We start from the raw sequence: 24,987 nt of genomic DNA, 5'->3' as shown, positions 1-24,987 counted from the left end.
TGGTTTAGTTTCTCAAGGAAAAGGTTCTTTGATGTACCCCAGAGAACTTCTGGGGTGGCCTGGGCCTATAACATTTAGGGTTTGCAAATTCTCCTATTTTGAATCTGTCTGGTACCTTTTCTAACTCTAGAATTATCTAGTTTTTTGGGAGGGAGACAGATAAGATCTCTCAATTTATTAAGTGAGGCACAGTGTATCCCGGAAAGAGTCTTTGATTCAGGAGTTACCTCTGATGAAAGTCACTTGAACTCTAAACTTCCTTTTCATCATCTCTAAAATGGGGATATTCATGCTTTTACTATCTAGATCAGACCACGTGGTATGGTAAGTGTTTTCTAAACCTTAACATGACAAAAGTATTTAAACCTGAAGTATTAAACTATTGCCATTGATAGAAAATTTCTTTTATTTAGACTCTTTGTAAGACATCTTCCATGCAGTATGTTATAGTCAGGGGACTTGGGTTCAAATTCCACTTCTGAAGCATACTACCTGAATTGCTTTGGGCAACTCACTTAACTCTCTTGAATCTCATTTTCCCCAACTATAAAACAAGGGGGTTGACCATCTCATGTCAGGTACCTACATAAGTTCCAAATGGATATAATTTAGATATAAAAATATTATCATAAACAAATTATAGAAGCAAGGGAGAAAATACTTTTCATAGCTATGGATAGGGGGAAGAGTTTGTTACCAAACAAGGGTTAAAGAAGATAAAATGGGCAATTTTGATTAGTTTTTCTGATAAAGGAGCCATTTCCAAGATATATAGAGAACTGATTCAAATTTATAAGATTAACAGTCATTCCTCAATTGATAAATAGTCAAAGGATATGAGTAGGCAGTTTTTAAAGAGGGAACACTGAGGTATAAACAACAATATTTAAAAATCCTCTAAATCACTAATAATTAGAAAAATGCAAATCAACTTTGAGGTTTCCACCTCATCTATGTACACACACACACACACACACACACACACACACACACATACCACTGGCAAGAAAAAATAGAAAGGTCTACTAGCTGTGTGACCCTGGGGAAGTCACTTAACTCTCACTGCCCCACAAAAAAAAAACAAAAAACCCCAAACCTAAACAAAACAAAAAAATAGAAAGGTCAATGCAACATCAACATAGATCAAATATCAAGGCACTGAGTTATCAAAATACACAAGATCTACACAACACATCAAAGCAAAAAATAAACAAATGGTGTTAATGCTGTGGGCTCAAAGTTTCCCAGAAGTTCTCTGGGGCACATTGAGGAATCTTCTTCTTGAGAAACTAAACCAGAGGACAGATATGCCTAGAGAGATAAGTGGAACCAAATTGGACTGAGCTAGCTTCGGGACCTCCACCCTTCCTTCTGATCTCCCTTACCCATGGGGAGATAACTTTGGGTGTGTCTACGGCCTTTGTGTCCTGAAGAGAGAGAGATGGCTTGAGAGATCCATAGCCACCCCTCACCCAATTCCTCTGGTCACCACCAGTGAGGGATGGTCCTCCCTCACTAAAGGAACTTTCCACAGTCAAATGGTGACCCCCCCCCCCCCCATCAGTCCTCTATAAAAGTACCTGCTAGTCTCCTGCTTGAGGAGATTGGTACTTCAGAGCCATGTGCTTTGTGCCTTTCTCCCCAAGAGAAGTCCAAGGATTTCTCTTGGTTTCCCTTCCCTTCCCTTCCCCCCCCTTGCCCCTAAATAAACTACCATCTTATTCTAACTGCTTTTGTGTGCAAGAGGGTGTAATTCTTTAAAGAGGAATTCCTAAGAACCCCAACCCCTAATTCCCAAACCCGCACCCCATTTCCCCCATAACATTTTGGCGCCCGAATGTTTGAAGGGACACAGGAAATTTCCTCTTTCCTCTTGGCACACAAAACCAGGGGGTGGGAACCTCCCTTCTGGGTTTCCTTTCTCCCTCTCCCACCTGACTCAACCTCCTATTCGAGTCACAGAGAGGTAGAGAGAGGGTCAGCTTCCACGAGACAGCAGAGGGCATCCTGGGTCTCCTTCCCTTGCCAAAAGCTCAGCCAGACGTCTGGACCACACTTGGCACACAAAACCTGGAGGTAGGACCCTCCCTTCTGGGTTTCTCTTCTTCTCCTACCAGACTCAACCTCCCATTTGGGTCACAGAGAGGTAGAGACAGTCGGCTTCTGCACAACAGCAGAGGGCAGCCTGGGACTCCTAGATGTCCGAACCACGCTCGGACCCTCGGACTCCATGTTTCTGGGTAAGAACTTTTATGCTTATGTGTCTATCCCTTACCAGTGCTCTACTCTTCCACGAGACAGGCAGCTGCATTTCTCTCCCTTGAGAAAGCTGAACCTCACGGCTGAACCACGTTCAGACCATTCTCCTTAGACAGTAGTTATGGGACAGAAAGGGAGTGTTCCGAAAAATTCACCTCTGGGGCACATCCTAAGAGACTGGACTAAACTAGAATTCACAAATTTGAGAAAGAGATGCATGATCCATTTTTGTAACTTGGCATGTCCACATTATCTGCTAGGAACTGAAGGAAACTGGCTTGTGCACAGCACCCTTAATTATAATACCATTTTGCAATTGGACAAGTTTTGCAAGTGTGAAGGGAGATGGACAGAGATTTCATACATATCAGCTTTTATGACTTTAAGCCAGAAGTCAAAAGGAAAGGATGAGGTCCCCTTGCCGGTTGAGAATCACCACAAGTCCAAGCAATTAGCTAACCCTTCGGGTACCTCCTCTGAGACCTCAGTCCCTCCTGCTCCTCAAACTCATTCCCTACCTGTTTCTTGTTTCACTCCTTCTTCCCCTCCTGCTTCCATACCTATGGCTCAACCACTGTCATATCACTCTATGACTGAGACCTCTCCTTGCACACCAGCTAATCTTAGAACCAATTCCCTGTGCCTTCCACAGCCAAGCTCTGGCCACACTGGGAGTGGATGTCAGTATCCTCCTATCCTGCTCTACCCCATTTACAATTTGGGGGAACTCCAATACATTCCCATTTCTCCTGTTTTTTCCATTCAGCAGACGATACCATCTGCTTTACCTAATCTGCAGTCACCTACGCCCATCTCCTTTTCCCCATCTCCACCCACACTGCAGCCAAAGACTGTTTCCCCTCCCCCACCCACTCCACAGCCAAAGGCTGTCACCCCTCCCCCACTGGGCCCTGCACCCAATCCTCCGTCTCCACCTGAGCTATCTCCCCAACCCAGGTCCTTACCAGCGTCTCCCACTGCATCCCTGCTTACATTAAGGGAATTTCCCATTGGGGAGGGCACAACATTAAGGCATGTTCCTTTTTCCATGAACAGTTTATCTCAGATTAAAGAGAAATTGGGGAGTTACTCAGAGAACCCCACAAAGTTCATAGATGGCTTTAAGTCTGTGACACTGGAGTTTGACCTTTTGTGGACCGATTTGCAAATTATTCTTGCCAGTTGTTATACCCCCGATGAGAAAAAACAGATTTGGGTCCTGGAGGTACAAGTTGGGGATGAATACTCGCAGGTTGGAAATTGGGTTGGGGTCCCTGGATTTACAGCTGTCCCAGTTGTAGAACCAAGATGGAACTATGATAACAGGGAAGACAGGGCTTGTAGAAATCACATGGTCACCTGATCGGTTGAGGGAATGAGAAGGGGGGTCAAGAAACAAGTCAATTATGGAAAGGTGAGGGAGATAACACAGGGGTCTGATGAAAATCCTGCTGTCTTCATGAGCCGCTTATGGACTCTCTGAAGAAATATACCAACCTATACCCACAAAGAGATGTAGGAATAACTGTCCTCAATATTCATTTTATCAGCCATTCTGCTCCTGACATTAGGAGAGAACTCCAAAAGTTAGACTGGGGTCCCCAGATCCCACCCTCACAACTCCTTGATATTGCTTTTAATATTTTTAATAACAGGGACCTGGCAGTAGCCAAAGAGAGAGAAAAGATAGCTCGTGCCCGCTCCATAGACCAAGCTTCTATAATAGCAGCAGCCATCACCACATCTGCTACCGGCAGAACTCCGGCTGGCCGAGATTCTGGCAGCTGCAGTAAACCGGGACACAGAAGTGGGGGACACCCCACGAAGGTGAGGCCAGCTCTCCTACCTCTTTGTCCCCAGGACAGCACCCAAGAGATCGGCTTAGCAAAAATCCAGCGCTCTGCAGCTTGCTCTCCTGGCCAGCAACTTGTCAAGCCCATGGCCAAGCTGGACATAGAAGGCAAGCCTAGGAATGGTTTTGGGGCGACCTCTGTCTTACTCTCTCATTCAGGTACTAGCATTCAATCAAGGCATAAAGTGGGGATGGGGTAAAAGGACTCTAAAATGTAGACAGACACTGCCTCCCACAGAACTAGGCTTTGATTGATTACTTAACTCCAGTAAAGCAGGCCACGCCCTGTCCTGCATTCAGCCTTTCCAGCTTCCACTGGAAAAAAAAAAACGGTCACACTTTACTCCTGATCAGATAAAGTCCCTTTTCTTTTTTGCTGTGGTCAGTTTAAATTTTTTTGTTTAAGTCTGTTCCATCTAGGCTCAAGGATTCATGGCACTGTGCCTACGTGTCGCCTCTGGACCCTCTGGGCCTCTCACAGCTCCGTGCACTCCAGTCCTTCTCTACTTCTCTCCCCTCCCCTTCCCTTGTGCCGTGATTTCTTTGACCCCCGCTCAGCATGAAGCAGTTACAGAAGAATCTTCATCCCCTTTCCTTATATATAGAGAAGTGGGTAATGTTGGACTGAGCTAGCTTCCAGACCTCCACCCTTCATTCTGATCTCCCTTACCCATGGGGAGATAACTTTGGGTGTGGCTGTGGTTTCTGCATCCTGAAGAAAGAGATGGCTTGAGAGATGTGTAGCCACCCCTCACCCAATTCCTCTAACCACCACCAGTGGGGAATGGTCCTCCCTCACTAAAGGAACTTTCCACAGGCAGATGGTCTACCCCCATTAGCCCCCTATAAAAGTACCTGCCAGTCTCCTGCTTGAGGAGATTGGTACCTTAGAGCCACGTGCTTTGTTCCATACCTATCTCCCCATGAGAAGTCCAAGGATTTCTTTCATGGTTTCCCCTTCCCCCCCTTCTCTTCCCTTGCCCCTAAATAAACTACCATCTTATTCTAACTACTTGTGTGTGCAAGAGGGTGTAATTCTTTAAAGAGGAATTCCTAAGACCCCAACCCCTACCCCAAATTCCGTACCCCATTTTCCCCCCATAACATTAATATAATATTTTTCTTTCTTTTTTTTTTTTTTGCAGGGCAATGGGGATTAAGTGACTTGCCCAGGGTCACACAGCTAGGAAGTGTCAAGTGTCTTGAGGCCAGATCAGAACTCAGGTCTTCCTGAATCCAAAGCCAGTGCTTTATCCACTGTGCCACCTAGCTGCCCGCAATATAATATTAATTATAAAAATGATGTCAACCCTGAACATATTTATCTTAAGCAAAGATAGTGATACTTCCTTCATTATTCAATACTAATAGATCATTTCATAGAATTAGATATTATAATAATTCATACAGACACACATAAATATGAAAAACTATGAGAAATACTCCTGGGATGATCAGGCTCAGCTGGTTTTCAGGTCACATCTTCTGAAGGCTCAATTTCTCCTTCCTACTTTTCAGTGTTTTGTGAGGCAATGTTGCTCAGCATCTTTTGTCATCCTCGTCTGTAATGTTTTACACATAAGGTTCTATTCTAAATTCATGTTACACTTAACTGCCAGAGCACGTAGAATGATTATTTACTGGCTAACAGTTCCTGGGTTTTTTCAGCCTCCATGTTGTGGTGTCTTTTGTATCAGTTAAACTTCTGTAAGAGTTGTAAACAGTCATTGTTTTGGCTTCTGTCCATCTTCCTTTTTTTAGTGTTAACAACTCACTTATATAAATTCAGATTGAAGCTACTATAATTACACACGACTCCTCACTTTTATCCTGTAATTTGGCCTCTGCTTTAATTAAGTACACAAACTGATTTTGAAATGACCATGCTATGTTGGTAACCAGTCATTCCTCTTCTGTTCAGATACAGCCAACGCCATTTTTTGGGTGATGTTATTTAATGTTCTCCATATCTAGTACCAATTCTATTCTTAAAATTATACATATTTATTCTGTACAGGTAAGAGGCTTCAGAATAGTCTACAAGTTATTAGCTTTTTTCATTTCTTGTTATCCAACTATATTATCCAAAATAAATTCTGCCCACTTTCCTTGTGCACAACTTGACACCGAAAGCATTGCCTATCTATGCCAAAGGGCTATAAAACTGTGCATACCCTTTGATTCAGCAATACCACTACTAGGCCTGTATCCCAAAGAGATCATTAAAAAAAAAAAAGAAAAGGACCCACATGTACATTAAATCTATGTTTATGTCTATGTCTACATCAGCTCTTTTTGTGGTGGCAAAGAATTGGAAATTGAGGCGATGCCCATCAATTGGGGAATGGCTGAACAAGTTGTAGTATATGAATGTAATAAAATACTATTGTGCCATAAGAAATGATGGGCTGGCAGATTTCAGAAAAACCTGGAAAGACTTAAGTGGACTGATGTTGAGTGAAGAGAGCGGAACCATGAGAACATTGTACACAGTAATAGCAGCATTGTGGGATGATCAACTGTGATAGACTTGGCTCTTCTCAGCAATACAATGATCCAAGACAATTTCAAAGGACTCAAGATGGAAAATGCTCTCCATATCCAGAAAAAAGAATTGTGGAATCTGCATGCAGATTGAAGCAGACTATTTTCACTTTTTTTGTTGTTTTTTTTCTTTTTTGTGGTTTTTCCCTTTTGTTCTGATTCTTCTTTCACAACATGTGAAATGTTTAACATGATTGTACATATATAACCTACCCCAGATTGCTTGATGTCTTGGGGAGTGGAGAGGGAAAGGAAGGAGGGAGAAAAAAATCGAATGTTGAAAACTATCTTTATATGTAATTGGAAAAAATAAAATACTATTAAGGAAAAAATAAAATAAAATAATGAAAACAAAGACAAAATACCAATTTCAATGTAAACAATTAAATTAAAATTTTAAAAGGAAGCATAGAGTAGCGAGGTAAATGTTATAATTGGGAGGATCTTGTGCTGTTCGTTTTAGATTTTCATTCTGTGGATGCTTGTGGAGTCAGAGGGGAGTTGGGTTTGAATCTCACCTCTGCTGGGTGACCAGTGAAATGTCACAATTTTTCTGGGCCTCAGTGTTGTCATCTATAAAATAGGGCAACAATACCTTTGGTACCTACCTCCTCATTAGGTAAAGATCAAGTGACATCGTGTAGGTAAATCATTTTGTTTGTTTTATAAATGTCGGCTAATACTATCCCCTTCATGGAAGTCTGCTTATACTGATAATGTACCCTACAAGGTCCCACATAATGTCCTTGTTCCCTTTGGGTGCATAATAAAACCAACTACTTGCCTGAGAACCTTTGAGCTACACTTCCATTCTTTTTTCTCTTCTGGTATTTTTATTCTATTTATAGGAAGAATGGTAGTATGACTCTGGCTCTGCTCCTGTGGTGGTGTGTTGCCTTGTTGGTTGTTAGATAGCTACTGTACACAAAAGATACCAAGTTATATTAAGATTAATAAATGAAAAAGTTTATTTTTTCCCTTGTAATAAACATTTTTATTTATAGTTTTGAGTTCCAATTTTTATCCCTCTTTCCCTCCCTCCCCTCCCCCCCCACCCCGAGGCAGTAAGTAATCAGATATGGGTTATACATGTGATATTATGTAAAACATTGCCATATTAATAATTAAACCATTCTTAGCTCGTGGGCCATACAAAAATGGGTGGTGGGCTACATATTGCTCACCAGTCTCGGTTTACTGACCCTGATCTAGAAGACTGATGATGAGCTATGCTACTCACTTCCTGGTAGGGAGGTAATGATTAGAAGTGCAGAATGAGACATTTTTTTAGACATTGCCAATGTCAGGATTTATTTAACTCTGCTTATTTGTTATAAGGGTTTTGTTTTTCTCATTTTCAGTTTTGGGAGGAAAAGAAAGGGAAGAAGGTCACTGATGCAATTTCTAAAAACGTACAGAAGAGTATAGGTTACATTGTTCTTGCTTGTCCTTCATTCTCCAAGAGGACCAATGACATCAGGTCAGAAGAAAATAAAGAAGTGGGGCGGCTTCAAAAGTTAACATGTTGAATTTATTATATACTTAAAAGGAAAAACTAGTTGTATATAATAGGGATTTGGTTTCATGTGCTATCATTTCCTAGTCTCCCTGTATATAGAAATGCTCATTTTATTTGGTGTTTAAGTTCAGAAGTTAAAACAAAATAACAAGGCCCCCCTTTAAGCCATGAGGATATACAGGATATAGTATGGGGGGATTATGGGCCCTGGTTACCCCAAAAGTTGTCTGGGGAGGTCAAGGAACTTTTTCCTTGAAACCCCAGGAGTTTTCCCTTGAAATCAAGTAGGCCTCTCCTTGAGCTCAATCAAGGACAGACAGACCCAAACAAGATAAGCAGCATCAGATGGAACTGAGCATACTCTAGGACCACCACCCCTCATTCCAGCCCTCCTGACCACCTGGATGAAATAATCCTGCTGGGTTACACTACATCAGGAGAAGACTCAGGAACTGCCCACCAGCGGACTGCTCGGACCCACCAGGATGGAGTTAACACCCATCACCTGATTGCTCACGACCTATCATCACCTACCCCAGCCTACCACCAGAGGACCCCCAGCCCATCACCCAATAAGGGACATTCTTTTTTTTTTTTTTTTTTTGCAGGGCAATGGGGGTTAAGTGACTTGCCCAGAGTCACACAGCTAGGAAGTGTCAAGCGTCTGAGGCCAGATTTGAACTCAGGTCCTCCTGAATCCAGGGCTGGTGCTTTATCCACTGAGCCACCTAGCTGCCCCAGGGACATTCTTACCCATGCCATCTGAACCCTATAAAAGAGCGCTCCCCAAGCTAGTCGGGGAGGAAAGCGTTTTGTTTCTCCAAAACCTTCCTCCGGGCCAGTTTCTCTTGTACCCCAATAAACCTGTTCTTTTATTCCTAAATAGGACTTGTGCGAGAGCATAATTCTTTACAGAGGAATCCTAAGGACCCATGTGCTTTCTCCCCATATCAGGATAGATCTTCTTTTATAAAGCTATATTCTTTTTACTCTTAGTGCCCATCACAGCGCATAGTATCAAATGGATTCTCAATAAATATTTAATGATAATTACAGTCTGATTATAAAATATTCTCCCTTCACGTCAGCATCAAATGCTTCAATTATAATTAAAACGATTGTGAAAAGTACAAAGCACTCAGAATTAGTAGTTAATTAATTTACATAACAACCTTTTTCTCACAAAAAAACCTCTTCTAAAGTAAGAGAATTTACTAGAAGCAAGAAAGATTCATTCTACTTTAGTATTGTTGTTGGGTTTTTTGGTCTCTTGTTTTTTTTTTATATCACCTAATTTACCCACTACATCCCTTTGCCCAATACCTCCAAAAAGTCGTCCCATATAACAAAGAATTTCCTGCTTTAGGTTTAAATAAAAAAAAAGAGGGAGGTGAGTTAGTGATGAGACTCCTGTTACAAAAGTGACATTTAGGGTGAGAAAAGAAGGCTAAAGGAAGGTCATCCTGATGGCTTACTCAGCTATATTGCCTTACATGGTAGACCCTTTTTAATTTACAGGTTTTCACTTAATTATCAAGGGGCTAGCAGGGAAGCTCCCCTTGTCAGTTTTTCTTCCAACTAATCTAGAGATAATGGCTGATAGGTTGTGAAGGGTGTATCTTCAGTTCGGTCAGTAGCCAGGATGGGGTGAAAGGGAAAGAATGAATAATAGCCTTAGGGTTTTCACCAGAATACATGACTAAGAAAAGCCCCAACTCAACAGTTTCCTGTATATACATAGGGATAACAATTGCAAAAGCTAAGGGATTTTCACTGTCACCTCTTATCTTAGGTTAATGACCTCCCAGACACATGGAATAATTGCATAAAAACTATGTTCTTCAGCTATAACTAGACAAATTGTGGGGAGAACAGCAGGTAGGGGGTGGGGAAGGGAGCTACCTTAAAGCATATATGGTAGACAAAGATGAGGAAAGTACTTTGTAAAACATATATACATAGGGCAGCTAGATGGCGCAGTGGATAGAGCACCGGCCCTGGAGTCAGGAGTACCTGAGTTCAAATCCAGCCTCAGACACTTAATACTTAACTAGCTGTGTGACCCTGGGCAAGTCACTTAACCCCAATTGCCTCACTAAAAAAAAAAAAAAAAAGAAAAGAAAAAGAAAACATATATACATAGGGGGCAGCTAGGTGGCACAGTGGATAAAACATAGGCCCTGGATTCAGGAAGACCTGAGTTCAAATCCAGCCTCTGACACTTGACACTTACTGTGTGACCCTGGACAAGTCATTTAACCCTCATTGCCCTACAAAAAAAATTAAATTAAAAAAAACCTCCTATATACATAAATCTGTTGTCATCTCTTTCAGAATAAACAGGATACTGGTTATCTCAAATATCCACTATAGCTACAATTGATTCAAAAAATAAGGAAAAGAAGTTTTATACAACAGTGATTTTTCATATTATCCCTTGGGAATTCCTGGGTTTAAATAATTTATTTATCTTTTAAATTTTGCTCTAACATCCTTAGATTTCAAGGTCCGAAAAACAATGTTCAGGAGTTTACCAAGCTCAGGAGTTTGAAACACACATGTTATTTGTTAGGTCTACATCACCTAGTGGTTCATCCTGTCACAGAATGTGAATTCTCCAGATGATAACAGCCAGCACTTACATCGATTGCAAAGTGCTTTACACAGGTTCATCTTATTTGGTCCTTACAACAACAAAGTGAGGTAGGGACTTTATTATCCTCATTTTCCACAAAAGGAAAGTGACTTACCCAGAGTCATGCAGCTAATAAGTGTTTGAAGGATTTGAATTCAGATCTTCCTGACTCCAAGTCCAGTTTCACTTCGGACTTTGGATTATCCCCCAGACCACTTCACTCTTGGCCCTTTATCTTTCCCCTCCTCTCAAATGTATATTTTCACATGTATATGTATGTTTCCACACATATATCTGTATGTTGTTCAGTTGTTCAGTTGTCTGACTCTTCATGACTCTGTGAACCAAATGATAGTGGGGTTTTCTTGGCAAAGATGCTGCAGGAGTTTGCCATTTCCTTCTCCAATTTTATGCAGGTAGGGATTGTGACTTGCCCAGCATCACACAGCTAGTAAGTGCTTGAGGTCAAATTAGCACTCTTATGATTCTAACTCCAGGACCAGTGCTCTATCCACTGCACCACCTACAACAACAAATGTATATGTGTGTGTGTGTGTGTGTGTGTGTGTGTATATATATATATATATATATATATATATATATATATATATGTTCAACAGAAATTTTGTCAAAACTTTTTTGTTCAAATCTTGTGTCTGACTTTAATTTTAATTGTCATGAATGTAAAGGGCTAAAATTCTAGCTAGTCTGTCTAAAATATCTAATGAGTGGTCGCCAATAAATTATAAGCTTTAGCAACAGTTAGACTTTTAAGCATTTATTAAGGCAAATAAGAATTTGGTGAAGAGAAAGAGAAAGGCCTAGATTCATCTATCTATCTCGGAGAACCACAGTTCTCTTGCTCCACTCTCCATGAGAGTCCTGGGGAAAAAGAGAGGGAGAGCGCCAGCCTCGACCCCTCTTCCTCCCACAAGCAAATGTCACTTCCTGACACCAAAGAAAAGCCACATGTCTTGCCCTTAGGCACCTTCTCCTCATGGTGGTGCTTTCCTACAGTAAGTCTCCAGCAGGTGGTGTCATTCCAATCGTTACATGAACATATTATGTACATAAATAATATGTATTGCATAGGATATATCTGAAGTATGGATATGTACATATAAATAATAATACATTATAATAAAAATAACAATAAAATACAATGCAACATTATATACACAGGTTTATATATATTATATATATACATATATATAATATATATATATATTTTGCTTTTTTGTGTGTGTGAGCTGGGTAATGAGGGTTAAGTGACTTGCTCAGGGTCACACAGCTAGTATGTGTCAAGTGCCTGAGGCCAGATTTGAACTCAGGTACTCCTGAATCCAGAGCTGGTGCTTTAACCACTGTGCCACCTAGCTGCTCCTATATATAATATGAATATATAAGATATATTCATAATTAAGTTAAAATTAAAGTTGTTAGAAACAAGGCTAACAGCTCAAATAAGTGTTGAAGCTCAAATAATCCAAGTAGGTAACAGAGTGTGGTTAAAGACCTTTTTAATACATCTTCTCAAAGATAGGAACTTGCCAGAATGTGGCAGTGTAAGGCTGACTCCTCCATTTATACTTCCTCCTAGTGTCTCATTGGTCAAATACTCAGAGTTTACAATCCTCCCTGACCTAGTCTTAACTAATCACATTTCAGTATTCCATCCCCTATTTACATACAGATTACACCAAAATGACCAATCAGATTGCACCAAGTATTGATCAATCATATTTCAGTTTTGCAGTATGACCAATCAGGTTGCACCACAGTTGACCAATCATATTTCAGCATTATACTGCTCTGTACCTTACATAACATTCAAGGAAAAAGCTCAGGTCAGAGATTTGAAACTAAACCCACTCTTTGTCCCCAGGGCTCTGAGATGAGTCTAAATATGGTCTATTCTCTCAGTTATTAAATGTCAAGAGACAGGATTTGAACCCTTTTTTCTGCTGACTTCAAGTCCAGCATTCTTTCTTCTGGCCTACTTCTGGGCATTTATTTTAAGCCTAGTGCATGTTCTTATTTGGTCTGTATTACCCACACAGCAGATGATGACTTGTTAAAATTGACAAATTGATCATTCACATTCATATTGTCATTTGTGGTTTTACAAAATGCCTTCCTCACAGCAACGGTTGTTCAAGAGGTGAAAACTTTTATTCCCATTTTATGCATGAGGAAACTGATGTTCTGAAAGGTATACTTCATTTTCTCTGGGGAAAAGGTTGCGATCTTGGTAGCACCCACATTTGTGCACTGGAAACGACTGGAGATAGCCCCGGATTTTTTTTTTTTTAAACGCAACTGAGATTAAGTGACTTGCCCAGGGTCACACAGCTAGTGTCTGAGAGGAGATTTGAACGCAGGTTCTCTTGACGCTAGGGGCAGCGCTGTAACCATCTAGCTGCCTCATCTCGATTTAGGGCCAGAAAGGATGAGGATGGGGACACCTCTCCATTTATTTTCATTGTCTCTGATCTATTGCCAAAACCTCTGTTGAGAGTGCTCTGACACGTGTGACCGCAGGTTCCGGTTACTCCTTCCAGATTCTTCCCGAACACCCTAAGGACAAGGCCCCCAGGAGTTAGGCCCCGCCTCGTCCTATACAAAAGACTACATATCCCATCATGCCACGCTCTAGGCCCCAGGCTTTACTACATGTCTCGACCTGCAGCGCGGTGCCCTCCCTTACCGGAGCGCCGTGGAGATAACGTCATAGCGCTGACGTAAGGGCGGGGCCGGTTTCGCTCGCTGTCTTCTATTTTGCGGCCGCCCTCGCTCTCTACAGCCCCGCCTCCTCCTGTCCGCTCAGCTCAGCCCGCCATGGAGAAGATTGGCGTCGTATTCGGCGGCTCTCGGGGCATCGGCAAGGCGGTGGCCCGGTTAATGGCCCAGAAGGGCTACCGGCTAGCGCTCGTGGGCAGGGACCTGGAGGCCGCGAGAGCCGCTGCCAGGGACATCGGGGGTACGTACGGCAGTGGACACGTCCACGTGGGACACGAGCCCGAGGGCAGAGAGGGCGGGGGCGCGCAGCAGGCCGGCCGTGCGCTTCATCTTCTGACCTTTGACCCCTGACTCCGACCCCCCTCCTGTCCGGACCTCCTGCTCTGGACATTCAGTACACCACGCGTTATTGAAGCGTCTACTGGGCTCGTCCACTGACTAAACTCCTTTCTCTCAGAGACGCCGCCCTCCTTCCACGTCCACGCCCTTGGCCTCATCCTTCAGTCCGGAGCACTTTACAGTATAGTGCAATTGACACAGGCCCCGCCCTCGCCCCTTCTTGACCCCTCCCCCAATATTCAATCCGAGTCTTGTCCGAAACATCTATGGAGTCCGATCCAACTAAGTGCCAGGCTCTCTGCTAAACGCTGAGAATGCAATTAATTGAAAGAAAGAAATGCTCTGCCCTCAGGGAACTTACAATCTAAAGTGGAAAACAACACAGAAAGGGGCAGGAAAGGCATGTCCTCAGCGCACACCACAACCACCTTGATTCATACCCTCCCCCTCCTCTTCATTTAAAAGCGCGGGGCCACCCCCCCCCCCCCCCCCCCCCCCCCCCCCCCCCCCCCCCCGCCATTAGTCTCCCGGCATCTCGTATTTTCCTTTTCCCCCAGCTTACTCTGCTCAGGTGGCTCCCAAGGGCCTCTAGGATAAAACACAAACTTTTCTGTTTTTCTGCTTGTCATTTAAAACTTTTCATTATCTGGCTTAAATTTTTCTGGGGGGGGGGGAGGCAGCTAGGTGGCACAGTGGATAGAGCACCGGCCCTGGATTCAGAAGGACCTGAGTTCAAATTCGACCTCAGACACTTAACACTTACTATCTGTGTGACCCTGGGCAAGTCACTTAACCCCAATTGCCTCACACACACAAAAAAATCTTTCTAGAGAGGTTTTGCCTTGCTCTCCCTTCCGCCTGAAGTGAAGAACCTCATAGAGTCATATGTCATCCCCTGCTTCCACCCTTTTACACAGGTGGTACCCCCCTGCCAGAAATAATCTCCCTCCTTATTTATGCTTGGAATCCTTGGCTCCCTTCAGGATCCTGAGCTCCTTTAAGGGCAGGGATTATTTTCATTTTTATTATTTTATTTCAGAGGCTGACTGCAGTGCCTGCCACATAGTGAGTTTGATAAGTTCTTATTGAATTGAAGGCACTGTGCTTGCAGTTGGGCATACAGAAATAATAAAAAATGATCCAACTAGTGGCCTCAAGGAGCTTACATTCATCACATTGGGAAATCATTCCTGTGAAATCAGTGCAATAATTTAGAGAGAGAGGTATATTTAGAGGATACAGTTCATCAGTTCAACACTGGAGAGAATCAGGTTGGTGTAATTAATAGGGGCAGCCAGGTGGCCTAGTGCAGGGTTTCTTAAAGTTTTTCCACTTGCAACCCCTTTTTGCCTAAGAAATTTTTATGTGACTCCAGATACATAGGTATATAAAATAAGTATACATGACCATTTACTTTTTTATTTTTGCAGGGCATTGTGGGTTAAGTGACTTGCCCAGGGTCACACAGCTAGTAAGTGTCAAGTGTCTGAGGCCAGATTTAAACTCGGGTCCTCCTGAATCCAGGGCTGGTGCTTTATCCACTGCACCACCTAGCTGTCCCCCATGACCATTTACAATTGCCAATTTTTTTGTGACCCCCACATTCAGTTACATGAACCTATATGGGATTGCAACCCACAGTTTAAGAAGCTAGTGCCTGGTGCACAGAGTATTGAATCTAGAGCCAGGAAGACCTGAGTTCAGATGTTGCTTCAGATACATAGTAGCTGGGTGATCCTGGGTAAATCACTTAACCTCCATCTGCCTCAGTTTCCCCAGCTGTAAATCTAGATGATAACAGCATCTACCTCTGAAGGTTGTGAGAATCATAAGAGATAATCTTTGAAAGTGCTTAGTCCATGGCATTTAATAGGCACTATATAAATGTTAGCTATTATTATTTATCAGTTTTGATTATATTAAATTTAAAAGGTTTTGAATAAACGAAACCAACGCAATCAAGATTAGAAGGAAAGCTAGGAAATAATTTTTATAGCAAGAGTATCTGCTAAAGGCCAAATTTCTCAAATACGTAGAGAACTGATTGAAATTTCTAAGAATACAAGGCATTCCCCAATTGACGAATGGTCAAAGGATATGAACGAGCAGTTTTCAGATGAAATCAAAGCTATCTATAGGCATATTAAAAAATGCTCTAAATTACTATTGATTGGGGAAGTGCAAATTGAAACAACTCTAAGGTACTACCTCACCTATCAGATTGACTAATATGACAGAAAAGGAAAATAATAAACATTGGAGGAGATGTGGGAAAATTGGTACACTAATGCATCATTGGTAGAGTTGTGAACTGATCCAACCATTCTGGAGAGCAATTTGAAACTATACCTAAAGGGCAATCAAACTTCATATCCTTTGTTCTAGTAGTGCCACTAATATCTCTGAATCCTAAACAGATTTAAAAAAGGGGGATGAGGTGGGGAATGGACCTACATGTACAAAAATATTTATAGCAGCTTTCTTTGTAGTGGCAAAGAATTGGAAATTTAGGGAATGCCCATCAATTGGGGAATGGCTGAGCAAGTTGTATATGATTGTAATGGAAAATTTTACTCTAAGAAATGATGATCAGGCAGATTTCAGAAAAGCCTGGAAGGACTTAAGTGAACTGGTACAAAGTGAAGTGAGAAGAACCAGGAGAATATTCTAAATAATAATAGCAATACTATATGATGATCTTAGCTATTCTCAGCAGTACAATGATTCAAAACAATTCCAAAGGCCTCATGGTAAAAAATGCTATCTACCAGCAAAGCATAATATTTTTCACTTTCTGTACTTTTTTCTAGTTTTTTTTTCCCCTTCGGATCTGTGTCTTCTTTTGCAACATGACTAATAATGGTAATGTTTCACATGATTGAACATAAATAACCTTTATCAAATTGTTTACTGTTTTAGGGAAGGGAGGGGTGAAAGGAGAGTGAAAATTTGGAACTCAAAACTTTAAGAAAACGATGTTTAAAATTGTATTTACATGTAAGTGGGGAAATTTTTTCAACTTTATTTTTTTTAATAAACGTTTTTTATTTATAGTTTTGGGTTTCAGTTTTTACCCCTCTTTCCCTCCCTCCCTTCCTCCCTCTCTGAGGCAGCAAACAATCAGATATGGGTTATACATGTATGATTATGTAAAATATTACCATATTTATGAGAAAATTTTTTTAAAATGAAGTATAGGGTAGCAAATAAAAACAGTGGTAATTTTTTTAAAATAAAAAAGGGAAATCATGGAAGACTTCATGTAGAAGGTGGTTTCTGCATAAGAACAATTGAATCAGGTTTTAAAGAAGAGGGAGAAATTGAACAGGTGTAAGGGGGAAGGGAAACCATCTATTCTAGGTATTGAAATTAGTGTGACCAAAACATGACAGGAAAGTACCAGTTGTTTTCAGGTTCACATGATGAAGCAGCAAGGTGGCTCAGTGGATAGAGAGAATCAGAAAGACTTGAGTCAGATCTGGCCTCATGTTCTTGCTAGCCATGTCACCCTAGGCAAGATACTTAGCCTCTGCCTTAGTTTCTCCCATTGTAAAATGGAGGTAACAGTAATACCTAACTTCCAGGTAGGTTGTGGGGAACAAATGAGATAATATTTGTAAAGCTCTTAAGATGATATCTGACACAGAGGAGACAATAATTGCTTGTTTTCCTTTTTTTCAAGGCACTGAGGAATCCAATTTGGTTGGAGCTCGGAGAATCTAGAGAATAGCAATACAAGATGAGCTTTGTATAGACCCTTTTGTATTGCCATGTCAACTTCAGTGTCTTGCACAAAATCAGTGTTTGATCTATTAAAGTATTTATTGACTAGTGTAGCCATTTGAAGAGACAGCAGGAAGGAAGAGTGGGTTAGAGCTAGGAAATCTAATTGGAAAGGACTCAGAGGTAATCCAGTTTATTCCCTACCTGAACAGCAACCATCCTTACAACACCCCCTCGCAAGCTTAAAGGACCATTTTATTTCTAGCCAAAATCTGTCTCTCAACAGCTTCCACACATTGCTCAGTGAGGTAATGCATGTAAGCCTTAAAGCTCTTTATAAATGTCAGTTATGATTATGACTCCTGGTTCTGCCTCCTGGGGCCAGGCAAAACAAGTCCAGTCCCTTCCTCTCTCCCCCGTGACCAACCCTTCAGATACTTAAAGACAGTTCTCATGTCCACCTTAAGTCTTTTCTCCTCCAGGCTAAATGGAAACACAGAGACACTGAAGACAATTGAAAGACCAGTGTGAAAGGCATAGACAAATGGGTGGAGACAGATGAGTGACCAAGAAAGAGGCAGAGAGATGGAGTAAAGAGAAGAAAAAGACAGAAAGCTGTGGTAGGTCTTGGGTTGACTATTCAGTTATTCCGGTCATGTCTGATTCTTTAGCGTGACCCCTTTTGGGGTTTTCTTGGCAAAGATACTGGAGTAGTTTGCCATTTTCTTCTCCAGCTCATTTTACAGATGAGGAAATGGAGGCAAATGGGTTAAATGACTTGTCCAAGGTCACACAACTAGGAAGTATCTGGGACCAGATTTGAACTCAGGTTTTCCTGATTCCAGGCACGGTGCTCTAACCACTATACCACCTAGCTGTGCCCTGAGTATTCAGAACTCCCAATTAAAATGCAGACACCTGGAGTGCAGATACATTGAACCAAGACTAGTCCAGTTACTTTAACTGCCAAGTGAGAGGATCACTTCTCTAAATAGATTTTGGTAGGAAAGAGGGAGAGGTTAGATCGGTGAAGAGTAGGCATGTGGAATGTGTTGGAGAGAAGGACCCTGGGAGAAGATGGGATCGAGGGGGTGGGAGGGAGGGCACAGATGGAGGTGTAGAAAATGATCCAGGGGACTGGGAACGTCTCAACTTGACCCTGACTTGGGACAAATTATGTAATGTCTCAGATCTTCAGTTTTGTCATGTTTAAGTGAAAGGATTGGCATTGTCGTTTCAACCAAATATTCACTGACTCAGCGTAACCAATTAGTACACAGACCTTATGTAAGACTGAATCAGTTGTTTCTTGCACATTCGGGTGTCACTATTTTTCAAACATGTAGGTGCCATCGTGATGAATAATGAATAAAATACAAAGTCTTTTGAAAGTATTACTGAATTTGTAGCTTTTTGTTATATGGTTCCTCAATCATGAAACAGCATTAATTCAATGAAATGATATTTTGAGAACAGGGAACTTTGGGATATTCCCTACTTGCCCTGAAACACGCACCCAGAAGCATCCATGGCCTGTAACGGTACAATCCCTGAATCAACTTCCTTCTTTTTATTTGATCAGTCGATTTACCAACTTCTATGCTTTGTCTTTTAAGGGCTAAGGATACAAAGACAATGAAACAATTACATTTCAAAGACCCTACATTCTAATGGGAAGATGGCATGTACTTAGATAAGTATATATAGAATAAATAGAAGGCAGTTAGGGAGAGAGGGCGCTGGCATTTGGGGGAGTCAGGAAAAGCTTCATGTAGAAGGGGGTGAAGAAGTAAGGAGGAAGGGCATCTAAAGTGTGGGTGCTATTGGCTGGATTTTCGTGCATGAGAGAGTAATATAGGATGGGGTCTTGTCCTGGAGGGCTTTAGAAACTAAGCAGGAGGCTATTGCTCGAAGAGACTATATGGAGTGGTAGCGTTGTGGGGCATGTGAGCAGAAGGCAGATCTTTTGGGCCTAAGGGAAATCACCTTGGCTGAGGTGTGGAAGTAGGGAGAGACTTGAGGTGGGGAGACCAATTAGGCTGTTGTAGTAATCCAGGGGACAAGTGGTCATAGCCTGAACTAAGGTGGTGGTGGTATAAATAAAAATGAAGGGATTGGATGTAAAAGATGTGGAGGTAGAAATAACAAGATCTGATAGCTGATTGAATATTGGGGATAAGAGAGACTGAGGAGTGGAGTATAATACTGACCACAAATCTGTGAAACCGGTAGACTGATGATGCTTTTAATTGAAATAGGGAAGTTTGGAAGAGGGGTGGGTTTAGGGGGAGAAAGACAATGTGTTCGATATTTTAGGTTTAAGATTTGTCTGGGGCCAGCTAGGTGGTGCAGTGGATAAAGCACTGGCCCTGGATTCATGAGGATCTGAGTTCAAATATGGCCCCAAGCACTTGACACTGTGTAACCTTGGGCAAGTTACTTAACCCTAATTGCCCTGACTCCCCCAAATTTGTCTCACATCTAGCTTAAATGTCTAATAAGACAGCTGGCGATGTCAGACTGAAGCACAGGAGAGCTTGGGCCAGATATTTAAATCTAAATAGGTAGTCCTAAATTCTTTAACTGAGTATGGGAACTGCAAAAAAAACCCCCAAAACATTAAATTTGGGTATGTTAAGTCATTTTTATTGCCCTTAAACCCCATTTTTTATTATATAAAAGAGGATTCTAAAATTAGTTGGCATTTTTTGAGTGAATTAATTACCTAAATTCTCCCCAAAGCTAACTACCAGCAACACTAAGATTAGTTTCACTGAGGGCAGAGCAATGTCTTAATTAGTTCCTCCAGGCCCTAAAAGAGTACATTTAGAAGCACTTGGTGGAACTAGACATAAATTTGGAAAAATCTAGTATGAGGAATATAAAAGTAGTAATCATTCGTATAAGTTGAATTGAGTAAGATGGCACCAAGATGTCCAATTAGCTAAGATGACAAAATTAACCTTAACAGACTCTTAGCTTACTAAGAAGTCATATATGTTTAGAAAAATATGCCTTACAATGAAGCAGAGCTCCTGGATAGTTGGACCTTTTTAAAGAGTTCTCCTTTTTAAAAAGTCGAAATACTTCAAAAATACAAAACCTGTTCATAACGTCACTTTATATTTGTGTAGGAGATCATTTGGCACTTCGCTGTGATGTTGCTAAAGAGCAAGATGTTCAAAACGCATTTGAAGAGATGGAGAAAAACTTAGGTCGTGTTAATTTTTTGGTAAATGCAGCTGGCATAAACAGGTCAGTCTTTGAATTTTTAAATCATCTAATATATGGTTGATGTGTATTATTTGTGTATGAACATGTTGGATGTTAAATGAATGTTTCGTGTAATTCTAACCTTTGAACTTTGACATATTGAAATTTTGATTGTCCTTGTTGATCATTGGCTGCTAACTGCTCAGCTTGGCTTAAACTCTACCAGTACCTTCATTATGCCCTGCCCAGAGTAAACTCATCACCAGATAAACGTATCATCATCAGGAAACTGCTTATCATGGAGATTGCTTCAGCTTGGCTCCTCACACCCTATGATACTCTCAGTTGCTTCTGCCCCTCTGATGAAGGGCTGCAGGGTGGAACAGTAGCCTCCCTTTATAGAGGGCTCCAAATGCCCGCCAGCTCTTGCTTTGCCACCAGCTGCTCTGCTCCCCTTTCATTCTATCACCATCTTCATCTGTCCCAAGCTGGGGACCTCCGGGTTTCCCCCACCCCTGCCCTTCCCTTTTCAGTTTCCTTTTTTGTTGTCTCCCCTTATTAGGTTGTAAACTCCTTGAGAGCCAGGACTGTCTTTTTCTTATTTGTATCCCTAGCACTTAGCACAGTGCCTGGCACATAGCAGATGCTTGACAGATGTTTAGCATATCATGTGGTACCAAGAGAAGCCTAAGTGTGGCCGATTGAATTATTCAGTTGGTTCCACTTTCTGTGGCAGGAGCATTTTTGTATAAGAAGCATTACCTCGGAAGAATATCAGGTGAACTAAATAACCCTAGCCTCTAGCAGGGGCAGCTAGGTGGCTCTGGGCCTGCACTCAGGAAGACCTGAATTCAGATCCAGCCTCATACCTTACTAGTTGTGTGACAGTGGGCAAGTCACTTCATGTCTATTTGCTTTAGTGCCCTCAACTATAAAATGGGAATGATAATAGGACCTGCCTCCCAGGGTGGTTGTGAGGATCACATGTGATAAGCACTTCGCACCGTTGCCTAGTACGTAGTAGGTATTTAACAAATGCCTGTTTCCTCTTTCCGTGCTTTCCATAGCCTGTAATAGTCAAGTTCTAGCTATACTATCCAGATGATCCACACCGGGAACTCTTCTTTGAAAGTTATAAACCCCGAGGGAGTCACATTTTACAGAAAAATTGTGTCTCTTGTTCTTCGTAGAGACACCTTGTTACTAAGAACAAAAACTGAAGACATGGTGTCCCAGCTTCACACTAACCTCTTGGGATCCATGCTGACATGTAAAGCTGCTTTGAAGAACATGATTCAACAACAGGGAGGCTCTATTGTTAATATAGGTGGGTTTATTAATTTCTAAATACCACACATTACAAGAAGGCTTGACTTCTCACCTCATTGATTTGAAGTGAAATTCTCCATAGTTGGGCCTGAAGCTCATTTTTGTACTTTTTATGCAAATAGGGGTTTGATAAACAAATTAACCGTGTGAGATTTCTAGGTCATTCGTGAACTAGTTCAAAATGCAAATAAAAGTTAATATTGTTCAGAGAGCAACTTTTTTGACACTATAATGGAAGTAAGAAACTTCTAATCTGTGGGGTAAGTATTGAGCAGGAATTTCATTATCATAAATTAATCCCCCAAATCCAACAATACATGGGCTTTGAAATAGTTTCCTTGACAGTTGTGAAAAGCTAGTAGTGGAGGTGTCCCAAAAGTCTTAGTGCAGCTCTCATTTCTCAGCCTGTGATGCCTCCCTGCTCTGTGCCTGTTCTTTAGCTAGGCATAGTATTCACAGAAACAAAAACACTGGACAAATATATATATTAAGTACTTGATTTGTGTGGCACACTGTTCGAGGCACTGGGGAATATAAAGATGAATGTTATTATTAATATAATGTGTTCTCTCAAGGAGTTTATACTCCAGAAGTAAAATGATAGAATTTGTTTTTATTGAATAGAATTTTAAAATTTTCTATTAATATTAAATTTTAGTGCTTGAGATATTTTATATTTTTTCTCTCAGTAGTTTGTTTTTTTTTTAAGTTTCCTTCAGCATTTACCAGTGTAGGCACTTAATCAGTGGTGGGTGTATAAATGAAATGTTAAATAATAAAAGTTAGGTTTCCTTGGCCCTTGGCCCATTTTCTATGATCAGTGACTCAGGATAGAAAAATACATTTTCTAGCTGTGCTTTAGAAAGATCTGTGTATGTATATACAGTTCAAATAAATCCTTTATAGCTATAAAACCTGATCATCCAGAGACTCTGATAGATAATACAAATTATATTAGGTCCTTGGAAGTAATTTCTGCTTCTTAAAATAAACCGTATTTCTTTTTTTTGTTGTTTTTGATTTTGTTTTTGTTTTGGTGAGGCAATTGGGGTTAAGTGACTTGCCCAGGGTCACACAGCTAGTAAGTGTCAAGTGTCTGAGGTCGGATTTGAACTCAGGTACTCCTGAATCCAGGGCTGGTGCTCTATCCACTGCGCCACCTAGCTGCCCCTTCTTTCCTCTCTTCTTACATCTGACATATCCTGTCTGTGTGTCATTTAACCTCTCAGTGACCAGAAGCCATTCTCTAAGACTTTAAGTTGCAGATGAGTTTCTGATTTTCATTGTTAGAGAAAATTTCCCTATCAGGAGTTACATAAAATAATGAAATCACAGACCTGACCAAAAAACCCCAAATGAAAACTTTATTAATTCATGTTAGCAAAAAAAACCCCAAACCTCATATTAGCCACTTCAAACTGAAATTTTATTTTTATTTAAGCCAATTTTGACATCTAGAATTCTAGATGTATTAAAACTTCCTTAATTTTATAATTAAAGGCATTTTAACTAAAAATTAAATATTATAATCAAATCAGCTAGGCATCACAGTGGATAGATAGCATTGAACCTGAAGTCAGGGAGAACTGAGTTCAAATCTGGCCTCAGTACTTACTAACTATGTGACTCTGGCTAAGTCATTTAACTTCTGTCTGCCTCAGTTTTCTCAGATATAAAATGGAGGTGATAATAGCACCTACTTCCCAAGGTTGTTGTATCAAATGAGGTATTTGTAAAGTGCTTGGTGTAGTGCCTGGCACATAGTAGGTACTTAATAAACCCTCTTTTCCTTCCTTCCTTCCTTCCTTCCTTCCTTCCTTCCTTCCTTCCTTCCTTCCTTCCTTCCTTCCTTCCTTCCTTCCTTCCTTCCTTCCTTCCTTCCTTCCTTCCTTCCTTCCCTCTCTCCCTTTTTCCTTCCCTTCCTCCCTCCTTCCCTCCCTTGGTTCAAATCTTGCCTCTGACACACTGCTATGTAAACATGGTTTTTTGTACGAAATTTCATAAATCAGTTGTTAGCATAAACATACAATTAGGGGGCAGCTAGGTGGTTCCGGCCCTGGAGTCAGGAGAACCTGAGTTCAAATTCAGCCTCAGACACTTGACACTAGCTGTGTGACCCTGGACAAGTCACTTAACCCTCATTGCCCTGCAAAAAAAAAAATACTATTAGTTATTCATCCTTTCACTTCTCTTTACCTACCCCAGGGCATTGTGTCAGTGCTCAGGGCCTTAGAGTAGCCTTCTTTACCTTTGGATCAAATCTCTATAGCCCAATCCTTCTCCTTCCCTCAAACCTCCATTCCCCATACACTGACCTTGAGGTTCACTACAACTTTGTCTCAAGACTTTTTTCACATAATCTGTTGTCTAAGCCATGTACTTACATAGTTGATTTTTTGAACCCAAGCACAAGACTGCATTTGGGCCATTGTTCTTTGTAGATATTTTAGAACTCGATTAGGTTGCTTGGTTTATTATCTGTTCCTTCCACCTGTTAAATCTTAAATAGGACAGATCCTTAAATAGGACATAGTGAGAGGAAAACAACCCCATCTCAATAATTTTCCAGAATTCAGCAGCAAAGTGTCAAAGGCTCTTTCTCTTGAGAAAGGGCACTTCAAACAGTGATTCAGTGTTGCAGCAAGCTAGTGCAAAGAACAGACAGGAGCTCGCAGGCTCCTTTTATCCTATTCGCCTAACGCACGTTAAGTCCCTCCCTCATTTGCCATTGGCCTGTCACTTGAGAGTTACAATGTGACCCGGAAATCTAGGTAATCAAAGGGCACATTTAGAAAACCTGTTTATATAATTATTCAATGTCTTCATATCCAATCA

General features: G+C 41.2%; 1 protein-coding gene across 3 annotated transcripts in view; it reads left to right on the top strand.

The window, feature by feature from the left end:
• Positions 1–13,539: 13,539 nt before the first annotated feature.
• The window catches only part of CBR4 (carbonyl reductase 4), a 103,864-nt gene continuing 92,416 nt past the window's right edge, over positions 13,540–24,987 (top strand). For all 3 annotated transcript variants that reach the window (XM_043971013.1, XM_043971012.1, XM_043971011.1), the window contains exons 1-3: positions 13,540–13,789; positions 20,745–20,865; positions 22,014–22,150. In XM_043971013.1, the coding sequence (XP_043826948.1) occupies positions 13,648–13,789; positions 20,745–20,865; positions 22,014–22,150 (400 nt within the window). In that variant the 5' untranslated portion in view covers positions 13,540–13,647. The remainder of the gene's footprint in view (positions 13,790–20,744; positions 20,866–22,013; positions 22,151–24,987) is intronic.

The sequence above is a fragment of the Dromiciops gliroides genome, chromosome 6 (genome assembly GCF_019393635.1).
Source record: "Dromiciops gliroides isolate mDroGli1 chromosome 6, mDroGli1.pri, whole genome shotgun sequence".
Classification (NCBI taxonomy): domain Eukaryota; kingdom Metazoa; phylum Chordata; class Mammalia; order Microbiotheria; family Microbiotheriidae; genus Dromiciops; species Dromiciops gliroides.
The sequence above is the reverse complement of the archived record's forward strand: the minus strand, read 5'-3'. Positions and strand labels throughout refer to the sequence as shown.